The sequence below is a fragment of the Botrytis cinerea genome, chromosome 3 (genome assembly GCF_000143535.2).
Source record: "Botrytis cinerea B05.10 chromosome 3, complete sequence".
Classification (NCBI taxonomy): Eukaryota; Fungi; Ascomycota; class Leotiomycetes; order Helotiales; family Sclerotiniaceae; genus Botrytis; species Botrytis cinerea.
The window spans coordinates 383,978-397,538 of NC_037312.1; the positions used below are offsets into that span (position 1 = coordinate 383,978).

General features: G+C 43.9%; 3 protein-coding genes across 3 annotated transcripts; 2 read left to right on the forward strand and 1 right to left on the reverse strand.

The window, feature by feature from the left end:
* The first annotated feature begins 266 nt into the window (after positions 1-266).
* Positions 267-2,276, forward strand: BCIN_03g01080 (hypothetical protein). The gene is made up of 3 exons (XM_001559373.2): positions 267-791; positions 849-1,982; positions 2,046-2,276. The coding sequence occupies exons 1-3, from the start codon at positions 372-374 to the stop codon at positions 2,244-2,246; spliced, it is 1,755 nt and encodes a 584-aa protein (XP_001559423.2). The 5' UTR covers positions 267-371; the 3' UTR covers positions 2,247-2,276.
* Positions 2,277-2,460: 184 nt separating this feature from the next.
* On the reverse strand, positions 2,461-3,465 carry Bcnop16. The gene is made up of 2 exons (XM_001559372.2): positions 3,226-3,465; positions 2,461-3,169 (listed from the first exon to the last, which is right to left on the reverse strand). Exons 1-2 carry the CDS (start codon positions 3,336-3,338, stop codon positions 2,608-2,610), a joined length of 675 nt encoding a protein of 224 aa, XP_001559422.1. The 5' UTR covers positions 3,339-3,465; the 3' UTR covers positions 2,461-2,607.
* A 4,171-nt stretch (positions 3,466-7,636) lies between these two features.
* Positions 7,637-11,100, forward strand: BCIN_03g01100 (hypothetical protein). Its single transcript, XM_001559370.2, has 2 exons — positions 7,637-8,864; positions 8,923-11,100. Exons 1-2 carry the CDS (start codon positions 7,910-7,912, stop codon positions 10,644-10,646), a joined length of 2,679 nt encoding a protein of 892 aa, XP_001559420.1. The 5' UTR covers positions 7,637-7,909; the 3' UTR covers positions 10,647-11,100.
* The last annotated feature ends 2,461 nt before the right edge of the window (positions 11,101-13,561 follow it).

The following is a 13,561-nucleotide window of genomic DNA, read 5'->3' on the forward strand; positions in this document are numbered from 1 at the left end:
TGAACGGGTACCATATGGATCACTTTGCTTCGCTGTCTCTAGAACGTCAGCCGCGTCGTAAGGAGAAGAGGATGTATGCTTTCGGTTTGTACTGCGAGTGGGCTCATTCTCAGAGTTTCTGGGACCTTTGATATGTGAGAAGAAAGTCGATATGAGGTTTTGAAGACTGCCTTTCTTTTTGAACTGGATGTTGTTTATTGTATTTGCGTCGTTTCCTGTCTCAAATTCTTGGTTGTGTCCTCGTTATTTTGAACCCCTTTTCCCCTGAAATTATCTATTGTTTTGAATACATAGCACCTTTTGATACCCTTCTGTTCAGCTATTTTATATTCGATACCCCTCTTTCCATCATTCAATCTCTAAATCACGCAATGCGGGGAACATATCTCACACACCTCATCCCCATCCTCCTTGGGCCTCTAATCAGCGCGACTCCAGAAACCTTCCCATATATTCAATCCACAGAATTTGACGCTGGAGATTATGGTGCCTATCCGAATCGCACCTATACAACACGCCCAGACTTAATCTCTCCTCGTCTGAATATCCTTCAAGATGATCCGAGATGCGACGATGGATTGTACACGATGATATCCCTGAGAGGTGATAAAGTACATATCACAGGACAGAGTCCCATGATACATGACCACCAGGGGAATCTCGTTTGGATGAATGCATCGTATGGGGAAACATTTGGTCTGAATGTACAGAGATATAAGAATGTAGATTACTTAACGTTCTGGCAGGGCGATGATTCGGTGGGGGGACATGGGGAGGGAGTTTATATCTTGGTATGTTTCTTAGATATGTAGACATGTATTCTAACCTATACTGATTATTTCATCCAGCTAGATTCCCAATATAAAGAAGCCTACCGTCTAACAGCTGGCAACAACGCCCTAGGAGACCTTCACGAATTCCACATAACTCCTGAAGGAACCGCTCTAGTAACCCAATATATTCTCAAAGAAATGCCCATCCAATATCGTCGCCGCACCCGTCAAGGCTGGGTTTGGGATTCTGTAATCCAAGAAATTAACATAGAAACCAACGAGATTCTATTTGAATGGCACGCATCTGAGCACTTCAACACCAAAGACTCCTATTTTCCAACAGGAGGTGCTGGACTGAGAAGTAGCCATGGGTACGATTTTTTCCACATCAATAGTATTGACAAAGACGGGTTGGGAAATTACCTGATCAGTTCAAGATATTACCAATCGGTGTCTTACATTGATGGAAAGACAGGCGAGATTCTTTGGGAACTTGGCGGAAAAAGAAATAGTTTCAAGGATTTGTCAGAGGGCAAAGCCACGAGATTCAACTGGCAGCATGATGCTCATTGGACTGCGGATCATACAGGAATCACGTTATTCGACAACGGGGCACGTTATGGATTAAGACCGCAAGCTGAGAGCTCCCGTGCTATTCATATATCCCTTGATCTCGAAGCTATGACTGCGAAAGTCGTACGCGAATATGTGAATCCGAAAAAAATCTTAAGTGCCAGCCAAGGCAGTATGCAAGTACTCGAGAATGGAAATGTAATGGTTGGATATGGATACAACGCTGCTTGGACTGAGTATAGTTCTGAGGGAGAAGTTCTCTGTGATGTTCATGTTGGATCTCAAAAGACATTCAATACAGGAGCGGTACAGACATATAAGGTGTTGAAGCATGCGTGGGTGGGCAGGCCAGATACAGTGCCGGATGTGAAGGTGATGCAGAACAACGTGTATGTCAGTTGGAATGGGGCTACGGAGGTTAGGAGATGGGTATTGGAAGGAGCGAAGACTGATAGGGGAGAAGGAGGCGAGGAGGAGTTTCTGATGGTAGCTGAAGTTCAGAAGAGCGAGTTTGAGACGAAGATCCTGTTTCAGAGAAAAGCTTGGTGTTGGATGAGAGTAGTCGCTCTTGATGGCGAGGGTGTAAAGCTGGGGACTAGTGAGACTTGGGCTACTGGAACTGACTGTAAAGATACGGTATGCTATTCTCTCATGGAATTCTACCGACTCATCGAGATGACTCAACTAACGATTCAACAGACCGATGTACTAGGGACAGAGGAAATTACGGAGGAAGAAGAAGAGGCTGCAAAGCCATTGATACCATCAAGATTTGCGTTAGAAGTAATAGCGCTAGCAGGATTTGCATTTGGAATGTTGGAGTTATGTAGAAGGAAGTTTTGGAAACGGACATTGTCCAGTTTAGGATATAGAGTACTTCCTGTCCAAGCGCAGGATTAGGGAGTCAAGAAATAATGTTTTTAATATTCAGAAATACTTTGAATACTTTGATGTTGTGAATATACTTGGCGTACTCATGATCTTGGCTTCTTGGCTGTTGGCGCCCAGAAGCCTCTCTTGTGGTTATGGAACGCTGCATTTCCTGGCCAGGGTTGACAATCAAACAGTCGCACATCATGTTACGTGGAAAATATCACGAAGTTGAAAAATATGATGAGTGAGAAATTTGCGCAGTTCTTGACTTCAAGAGAACTGGCCGTTCGAATTTGATATGACTTTTATTAACTTTTTTCGTAGTTATAGCCCCCACAAAACGCCAGACACCATTCTGATATGCATCATTGAACCTCCAGAGTGAACCTCATGCTTCGGCAGTAACAACACCACCAGCATCCTTCCACTTTTGAACTCGTCGTCTGATGTCCGATTCCGTTTGTTGCATTGGATTCAATCTTCTATCCCTAACCATGGCTCCGTAGTTCTCTCCCCATCTCTTGACCAACTTCTCGATCCATTCCTTCTCCCTCTCACTCTGTTGTCTCTCTCTTTTCTCGCCTGCTCTTGAAGCTTGTTCCTCCAACATCTTGACAATCTCGTTTTTTGATGCGGAACCCTCCTCATCACCGAAACCTTCGAAACCTTCTCCATCTTCGTCATCCGAATTCAAAGGGTCGTTCAATGGATTTGATTTCTTCTCGTCATGGATAACCCTAATAATCTTTCCAGTCTCTGGATCTCTCTCGACTCGCGCTTCAGTTGGTGCAAAGTTCTTTGGAATTGCATTCGAGATGGCGAGTTTATTTGCAGTGGAGGTTTTTGATTCGGATCCTGCAGTCTTCTTTTCGATTCCACCTGTAACGGTATTGAGACGACTAGTTAAGCCAAGGCGACGGTAATTTTGTGTAAGAGTCTCATCTTGTCTCCTGTGATAAGTAATTAGGATGAATTGCAAAGATACAAAGCTGTATAGCAGACTTACCAGTTCGCAGCGATGATTGCATTGCCCAAAGGATTGATACGCTTAGACTTTGGCTTGTGCTTGATCTTATTATTTCCAGATCTGTTCTTCTTCTTTTGGAGTTCGCGACCCATTTTCTATGATTGCAGATGATATATGAGGTGGTGGAAAAAAATTGCTTTGATAATGTATTATTACCTCTCAAACTCTCACATCGAAAATCTTCACATTGAATTTGAAAAATTCGAAGCTAGTCTTATCAGCTGCCTTATCATCACATGATCATGATATCACATGATTGGGATGATCGATGTTGATTTTATGTTTGAGATCCCGTGACTTGGTCGCGTGACTCTCTTCCGTTCCTAGATTCTACCTCGGCCTCGAGCCAGCTTTTTTTAGTCATATCATGTATATCTTCACCATCTCGATCTAATATTGGAAGCGAGAAACTTAAGCAGTTTCTTAATATATACTTGCATTGCGATTAAGCAACTCTCATCACATATGTGAATGTTTGTCTTCATCCCAAGTGGGCCCTACACACCTACAGTTGTGCCTGTCTAGCTGATTGAACTAGAGGCGTGCGAAGGTATATTACTTCCGCGTATCCAATAATGTCTGAGGAGATGTCAGAACTTAACACGGAAAAACCCCCCACCTCCCCGTCCCCACGACTTAGCTACTACATACTTATCTAAAGCATTGTTGTCAAACAAGTAGTGATCCAATGCTAATCTATGGAGGTACACCTATCTAAACGAGAATGGCATTTTCTCCGGGCTTCATTTCCGTCATAGTTATACCATTCAGCATAGCGTGGATGTAGAATTCTGGGATATATATGGACTTGGTTGAATGTTCATGGGATAAACTCATCGGATATTTGACAGCACGCCTCTCTTTCGATGATGATAATGTCCGAAATCAAGGCGATTAGGTATGAATGCTCAAGAAATCTATTTTGCCTTGCGACACGAAGCATGGGCAAAATGCTGTGCACTTCGTACCCCCACAAACATTTGTCTTACTCTCTTCACGATCTGCCTCGCTTTTCCTATTCTCTTTATTCCAGCCTTTGCATTTGGATAATGATTTGTCAGTGGAGGAGGATGAAGAGGCGAAGTCCTAAAAGATCAACAGCCAATCCCAACGCACCTGGTGTAACGTAACGTTCCATCACAGTCTATAGATTTCTCGGTTGACAAGTGACTCTAGTAGTAAAGCAACATCTAGACCAATCAGCAGCAAAATATTAAGTGCGAAAGGATTTCGGAGTAGACGGCGAAGTTCGGCAACGGACAGCGCGATGAGGGGCTAGCGGTAGGATTCTGTTCCCGTAAATTCTTCTTGATCCTCTACAGACTTGTATCTATGACTTCTTCAAAATAGCCGCGCAAAAAATCATAAAGAAGGCACTTGTATCATATGATTCGCATCATTAGCCATTCATTGATTTCGGCAGAGCAACTTTAGGCCAAGTCCGTCAATCCACTGAGGATTTGAGATGGTGGGCAGGTCCACCTTACGGTGCGGATAAAAAAGATAGGTTTACTTGGCATATCTGAGACATCACGAACGATGGCGTATCGGAGATATTACCCAATCTTGATATCTTTGCTGCGTATGAGATAGGACGACACCAAATGAACCAAAAACGAACAGACCTTGAAATTTCGATTAGACTTTCTCACAATTAGATCTTAATTCTATTGTTAATCGCCAGTTGTCATGGATTCATTGTTGTTTCTTTAACTTCCTTACCATAACACATACTCCATTAATATTGACTGTCACTATTGTGCCGAGCCGCCGTGATCCCCTTAAGTTTAAACAACTAACCCTGCTGATAGTTCTAAAAACACATGTGTCTGTGGACCAAAAGCCGCTGCGAGAAAAATTAGTTAGTTACTTCGGCTGATCGCTGGAAAGCATCTTTGAATCTTTTGACTTGTACCTGAGACAGCTTGAGGCTAGCAAGCCCCCGCAAGTAATGAAATTGCACATACATCCGGACCAGTCTGGTCTGAAAAATGAGGAGAGGTAGCTGGAAATTGCCCTGCTTTTGATGAGATACTGACTCGCAATCAAGATGAAGGAAACGACCGGTAAAGTTGTAACCTCTGAGGGATTAACAGGGATCCATCTATCCCCCCCCCTGATCCACTTCCGCCGGGGTTGAGAAGCCACACCGAGGCATCTAAAGCCTGCAATTGGAAGAAATGAAGATATCATGTAGGCACGGGTTTGCTAAAACGTATAGGGGAACTGATTGGAAGGGCGCCGGAGAGGAGTTGTATGTTAAGGTTATATATTTGTGATATAATATTGCTTTGCATCGTTCTTCGGGGAGTTCCATCGTGGCGCGAATTCCTTCTATGCGTCTTCGAAACCTTCTAGCCCGTATCCACTCCCAGGTAGCGCAATTAAGACTGGTTGAAGAGAAGCTTTACAAGGCTTGATTGGCTTGGTTGGCTTGATTGCGGTGCTCGGTTTGTGATTTGCCGAATCAATCTTTGGGGGAGCCACCAAAGATTCATTTTATTTCATGCAGCGATTGTCTAACTTGTCTTGTAGTAATAGAAATGGGAATCAAGTAGAAATATCACAGCCCTCTTGTGAATTTAGTTGATGATCATCAAGGATTTTACTCTGATTCAAGGTCCAGCCGTATAGATCCAACAGATCTGCAATTGTCTAGATTGAACCCTTAATCAATGGTCATGTGTATCAAAGTGTATGTAATAATAATGATATTGTTTGTCAGAATCATTACTATTCTTATCATCCAGTCCTTAGCATTCATCCAGAGGTTTGTGAAAGCGGATTGAAGATCATGGGGGGGATCCTAGTGCAAAATGGTCCAGAATGGAGGCTAGTCGACAGCCAGATGCATACTGAGTGGCTCGGAAGACTTGATAGATATCATTCTGTGGGCGTTGCTTGTTTGATTCGATCGAAAAAGATGATGAAAGAAATTTCCAACTGCCACACAGAAGGATGAAGCAGATCTGTTTCTACGAGACTCGAGTAAAACTGTCCGCACCTCAACTATTCTCTCATTTCTTACAGAGTTGCGTCTTTCGCGCTTTATTAGCTGCAGAATATAAACGAGGTTGACCTCTGCAGGGAAGTAGCCAATCGTATGCTAGTTTGCTACCCAACCTTATTAAGACCCATGATGAAGTTGTTTCTTCACGGACAGCTCAGACATGAGATATGTACAATACCCCTCATTAGGTACTGCCAGTACCACCCTCTCCTGCATTCAAATGCAAATAGCATAGTGCTTCTTATCTATTAGCAATCTTATCGGTTGTGATCAGACGCTTTGTGCCTTGATCGCACATTGCGTCAGACTGGGATCAAAGGGTCGAATTACGGAGTACAGCAATTTCCTTTCAATCGCTCTTCATCATTTCAATGTCCCAGGGAAAAGTCTTGAATATGCCTTGCATTGTCGCATCAACAACCTCGTCATAAGGCAGTTTTGATGTTTTGCACAGGTAAAACAGGGCTAAGGCGAGCTAAACATTATTAACGGCCGGGCTGTCAATTCAGGCATGTGCACGGCAGTACCGAACCATCAGGGGAGAAATAGAATCACCGTTTGCCTCCCCACCGATACCGTATTTGAGTGGTTGCTTGACGCCAGTGGCTTGTCAACAGTTACCTGTTACTTCTCATCTCCGAAATTCCTACACTCTGTTTTAAGCCATATCTGTACCTATCATCTTGAAACTCCTCTCGTCCAATAGCTCGCATGAAAAACGATGCTAGTAGAGCGGGACATGGGATTTCACGACGGACCAAAATACATAGGCCTGTTAGAACTAATCATAATTTAAAACCCGGCTGTTGTATGGGGTCTGCTGGCACTTCTTGAGATAGCTTCCGAAATGGCGAAATATCACCCCGGCTTTCAGATCAACCTCCACGGCACAGAAAATGAACGGGCATGCTTCAGTGGATTGATTGTGGATTGAGACATATTAAGCTTATTCATAAAGCTCTCGATCGCAAGTCTTTTCACGAAAAGCAGGCATCTCAAAGTGGACCGAGTTGAATTAGAATCCTAAAATTAAGCATTCGGACCAAGAGTAAATGAAAAAGCCAATTCAAAATCCCTCCAATCTCCTGTTCTAAGCCAAGATTTTCACAAGCACAATCAACTAAAGAATATCGTTGATGTTGCTATTGACTACATGTAAAGTAATTGAAAGAAGTAAAGATTCCTGCATGGAAGGCTGCGTTGTGCTTCCTCTGCAGACAGTCAATAATATCTGATTAGTCGAATTATAGATTAAGCCACTCGGAGGAGGTAGTTGTAAATGGCCCTCGGTTCCTAGGAAACCGTGCTACTCCCACTTCAACATACCCTGTCCACCCTACCCTACATCACAATCTTTTTCCATTTCCCTTTTCCCCCCTTGCAAAGCCGCAGTGCTGATCCCCACCCACTACTTGAATGTGCGCCGGGGCGGAACTGCTGTCTAGGGGTTATTCATCGTCTAGCTCGGTTTGCTCCTCATAACTCACTGACATGCCCACCATGGATTTCTCCAAATATTGCAACCCCAAGCTTCAGCCAACGGCTATTCTCCACATTCTCCTTTGGTTCACTTGGCTACATTATATGTCAATGGACTTGCATTTCTCTTTTCAATCAAATCTTCAAGTTTTTACCTCATAATTACCATCAAAAATGACTCTCCCTGTAGCCTGCCCTCCTTCCTCTGCCTCGTCGGATCCGCCTACTGTCGCTCAACGCAAGCGACGCAGGAGAGCTCCAGCCAGCGGTGCATCGGACGATTGTTTCACCTGTACCAAACGCAATGTAAAATGCGATCGAAGAAGACCATATTGCTCACAGTGCCTGGAAGTAGGAAATGAGTGCTCAGGTTACAAAACTCAATTGACTTGGGGCGTGGGAGTGGCAAGTCGAGGTAAACTGCGAGGTTTATCCTTACCCGTTGCAAAATCCCCTCCTGCTCCAAAAAGTCCACCCATCACTCGTCCGCGAGCTGCTTCTACCATTGCGAGAACTTTAGAAAAAAATGAAGAGGGTGTTCGAATCAAATTAGAAAATGCAGGCTCTGTACCTGTTAGTCCATTTATGACCTATGATTTTGTCAATATGGCACCTCATGGAAACGCTGCGACGGCTACCCCAATGTCAGATTGGAATATTACACCATCTCACGAATTCACAATTCCAAAGTACCACCCCGATACACAACAACGGCATATGCAAAGATCTTTACCCCCACAACTTCATCGGATACATACGCTTAGCATCGGGAGACCAGAAGGGCTTTCTAGTTCCGTGGACTCTCTGAGTCCATATCCTGACAGCGAGTATACATCACCGATCAGTCAATCTTTCCAAAATGAGGAAGTTCCCTTCCTCAACAGCCCCGCGCCGTTGTACAACAGCTATTCTTCCAGAAATACTTCGGTGACAGATCAAAGTTCGGATATCATGGGAAACTCACGTGGGCCTACATCATGCCCAGATCAATTTTACGCTCCATCAGAGATGAGCTCAAGCATGAGCTCCCATCAAAATATGTATGATTTGTCAGAGGGACGTCAACCTCAACGATCTCATCAAGCTTCTTCTTCAGTACATGAAATCTTCTATGATGATGAAATGTTAGGTGAATAATTTCATTCGCCGCGTTTAGTGAGACCACCTGGCTAATTATTGTTTACTAGGCATGCAAAACTCTCACGAGTCTGAGGTATTTGCCACAAGCGCCAGGTCCAGTCATTTTGGTTGGACTTCTATAAACGAAGATGATGTTGGTTCCCCTACATCTGAGACGGATACTTATGGTCATATTACTGGGCATGATTCCATGTCATCTTCACTTACATCTGAAATGTCACCTCGAATCTCATTCTTTTTAGATTACTACGAGAAAATAATCTGCCCGTCGGTAGTTGTTATCGATAGCCCCTCAAATCCATATCGCGAGCATATTCTCGCTCTGGCATCCTCAAGTCAAAGTCTTCAGCATGCCATTTGCGCGCTTGCTGCTTGCAACTTGCGCATGAAACGAAAGCAGTCATTAGGTCAAGATCATTGGCGTCAACCAATCGAACTCGAACTCCAAGATCGTATTAATGCGGGATCTATTGGTAGACCGGTTTGCACTAGAAGAACCTCTACTCAGTCCACATTAACCGATTCTTTGAGCACTGATGCATCACTCCAAGAAGAGTATCAACATCGCTCTCTAGCCGTTTCCCTACTTAACCAACAATTGACCGACCCTTCCAAAGCCCGCCACGATTGTGTTCTCGCGACACTCTTCATCCTCTGTCATTACCGAATGTGTGAATCTGGTATTGCTCAATTCCGTACTCAGTTCGCTGGTGTGAAAAAGATTCTTGGGATGCGAGAATGCGGAACTGAGACCGGTAATTGGGGGTGGATGGAATCTCTCTTTACTTATTTTGATGGCATTGCCGCTTCAATCAATGATCGTGAAGCTCAGCTTCGAGGTGGTTACCTCGAAATGCTAGCTAGTCCATCTAATCCCAACCACGGGCTTGAGAATATGGCAGGTTGCGATGCTGTCCTTTTCAAAACCATCGCCAAGTTAGGACGCCTTAATCTATTGTCGCAACATCGTCCAGTTATGAATGATGCCCTGACCCACCCCCCTCATCCAAATCATATGCACCATACCGGCGGACTTCACAGACCTCGTCTAGCTGGCCAAGCACTTGTCGACTTCTACAACCTCCATTCTCTTTCATTCGACGGTAATGGTTTCGCTTCAACGATGTCTCTTGACGATGAACCCGCCTTTCCTATTCAGAGCCTCACCCCTCTCTCCCCCACATCTTGCTCTCCGACATCATCTGTTCCATCCTACATGCCCGGTGACGACCCACAAACTACATTCTGGACTGAATGGAAAGCCGCTCGCCTAGCACTTCAAGAGTGGGAATTTTCTCCATCTCACATCGTCTCTTCCCTTCCAGTCACTCCAAGTCCAACTCAGCTCCGCGATTTCGGATATATTTCTGAAGCATTCCGTTACTCAGCTCTCTTGTACACTGAACGTCTTGCATGTCCCAAAACACCCAGTTCACATCTGAACTTCCAGAATTTGGTCAGCCAAGTCTTGTTCTATGTAACAAGTTTGGAGACCAATAGTGGATGTGAGAAGTTCTTGCTGTGGCCCCTTTTCATAAGCGGGAGTGAATGTGTCAATGAGTTGCAACAGAGTATTGTCAGGAGTAAATGTCGAGAGATTATGGGAAGGTCGGGATATCTTAATAACTTGGCGGGATTGGAAGTCCTTGAAAAGCTGTGGGCAGAAGGGAAAGATGGTAGAGCATCTCCAGATGCGATGAGAAGTCAAAGTGGACCTTTCAAATGGAGTAAGCATATGGAGGGGATTGAGGGTGAGTGGATTATGGTTTGAGTTGTCTATATGGCTGGGGTATTTTCTCGTGATGATGTGATGACCACTTGTTTTTTTGTTCTTGTTACGATGATATCCATTGTTGCTCATGTCACATTTATGATGTCTTTCAAGTACGTTATGCCACGCCAGGCTTTCTTTTTTTCCCTTCACATGTTTATTATAGCCAAAATGCTCTTTTCCTTTACACAATCTGGGGAGTGATTGTGTTTGGTGGTTAATTTTATCTACTGGGGGGAGCTTCTGCATGGAGTGGGTGGTCGGCAGGAATAATGGGTATTGGTCGGGGGCTGGGAAGGACATGAAAAAAAAAATGTTGGGGCAGATGGGCGTCACGGTTGCGGAAAATGAAGGATGTCCACTCAATCTTGTTATGCCTCCGCTCTTTATCTTATGTGTTACGAATTATGTCAAAGAAAAGAATCTATATAGACAATACGAGAAATGTTTGATATTGTGTGTGTTGATTTCACGCAATGAATTGTTAAGTGCAATTTGTCTGAATAATTTTTCCAGTCCAGACACAAGATCGTGTGCATTCTTGATCTCTACCATAGCAAGTTTTGCATCATATCTCGGTTCGTTACTTGAAAACTCAAATGCACTTCGACGTCACGACATCTTTTCACATGTGCAGTCACTTGTTTACAACGTACAAATTAATATATAACAAATGCACAAGGCCCAAAAGTCTTTTTATCTTATATATTGATCTGCATATGCACCGTTCATCTCTAATCACACCGGTCCCGAATATAAACGATGGGAAGCGAAGCTACTTCGCAAACAATAAAAATTTAATTCCGAAAGTGGGATTAGCCCTATCTTCCGTGATGCGATACAGAATTGTCGAAATGCCTCAGTTGCAGATAAACCAAGCATTTTCTCGCATACACGAGAAAAAGCTTGGCTTAAACTTAAACGGAAAATTGTGCTTTTTTGTCGGTAGTTGAACTGGATCCCGTCAAGTGCCAAGTAAAAGGGTAGGGACGGAGTGGAGTACGGAGGAATTCTCTGCGGATTGGTGGAATCAAGTAGTGGAGGAAGTGCAAGTGAATTGAGCAAGTCTAAGCGTTGCTTTAGAAGGTCGAGACTCAAGGTCAAGGTCGTGGAACGGCACGGAAATGTGATTCGGGAATGATGTGATTGATGGATGGAGCTGTGACATAAATGAAGGGGAGGGGTATTTTCCTTAGCGGGTCCGCTCTTGGCGTTAACATTGCATCTCCAGGCATATCTCGGAACGAGGCCGTGCATACAAAATGGAGATGTTCAGGTTCAGTCTTAAGCCTTTGGAGATAGGAATATCAAGTCGATGTGCAATCTATTCCGTGGTCCGTAACCTAAGCTGTGGTGGACAATTGACGATCCATACATGCATTGTATATATTCGGACCCGGTTCCTTTTTATGGCTGGGTACAGCGCTCGACATGCGAGATGGTCCACATGTACTATCGACAATCTTTGTTGGCAGCTCAAAGTTAATTAATGCAGATCATCTACTCTTTTCATGTGTTCAACGCCATCACCAAGGTACCGAAGCCTCGGTTCTGCGGATGTTTTTGTTTCGGAGGCGGCCTAGTGACCTAGTCTCCAGAGAACAAGGTGTGAAGAGACTTGGGAGAGGCGTCGGTTTCTTTCAAAATACCTACAAACATTTCATTCAAAGGAAATCCACCACACATACACCACGTACGAACGTTATCAGCATCTGTGGAGAGTGATTAGCTTCTTAGCCAAATCCTATAGCCCTCACATGCAGATATCAATCGATGCCAGGTAGCCATGACACTGGCAAGATATTAAAACATTGAAGTGACTTGAGAGTTTGTGTGTCACATAAACTCCAATCCTTCTCAATTGATGGAAGTGAGGCCAGCCAAAATTCATGGGTAAGTCAGACCTTCAATCTAGTTGAGAACATCAATTATGATCTCATGCTCTAAGTGTCAGTCACTACGATTGCAGGGACGCGTTTTCGTTACAGCTTTCATGTCGATAGCCAACACCCTCGTCTCGCGTTTGAAATCAATTTGTTGTGAATATATCTGATGCGTGGAAAGAACACAATGTGGAATTTTTTGGAGAAGGTTCTACGTAAGCAGACGCCGGTCCAAGCTCAGTTTTCTTCTATGTTCCCCTTCAGATGTTCTTACTTTCGTATATAGCGCGATTCTCATAGCTACATTTTTGCAGTCGTCAAGCGAACTGAAAAGAGGTACTTCGTACTTAACCTGTTAGATTCCCCAAGGCGTCAAAAAGATATAAATCACTTGATTACGACTGTGAACCTTGAAACCCCATTTTTAAAATTATCATAAAACTACTCCCGGCAGAATACCACTGGATTCGGAAGTCACAATCCAGAGTCCAGCATATGACGAATAGGCATGGAGCTAGAGTTAGGTAAACACTACTTCCACTTTTGTCATTCAAGTGGTATAGTATTGAATTCTTCGATTTACATACACACGAACTAAGTCACACAAACAAGCACGGCGGTCCAGTCAATTCCAGCTTGATATTCTACAAAGTTTTACAAGACAAAACATTACCGGTGTATCGGCCAGGTTGGTAAATCAACTGAGCTCAATAGAACAAAGACAAGCTTTTCATGAGTGGAAGACGGATCCTCAAGATACCAAGCAATTCTTCCCTCCAGGCTACGAGACACAACCCTCGACAACAAAGCTCTTGATACTACACAAATTAATCACGCTCGTCAAGAAGGTGATAGCAAAGTTCTAGAACGACGGGCCAGACAAAGCTTCGCATCCATAGATTATTTGGATTGTGCGAATTCGAAGATTTGAAACTCGCACCCACGATCCCAGTTCTTATACCGAAGGATGGCTCACTGTAACTTACAGGAGGGGCTCCTTGATAATGCAAAGGCAGCGCCCGACAGAGGTGT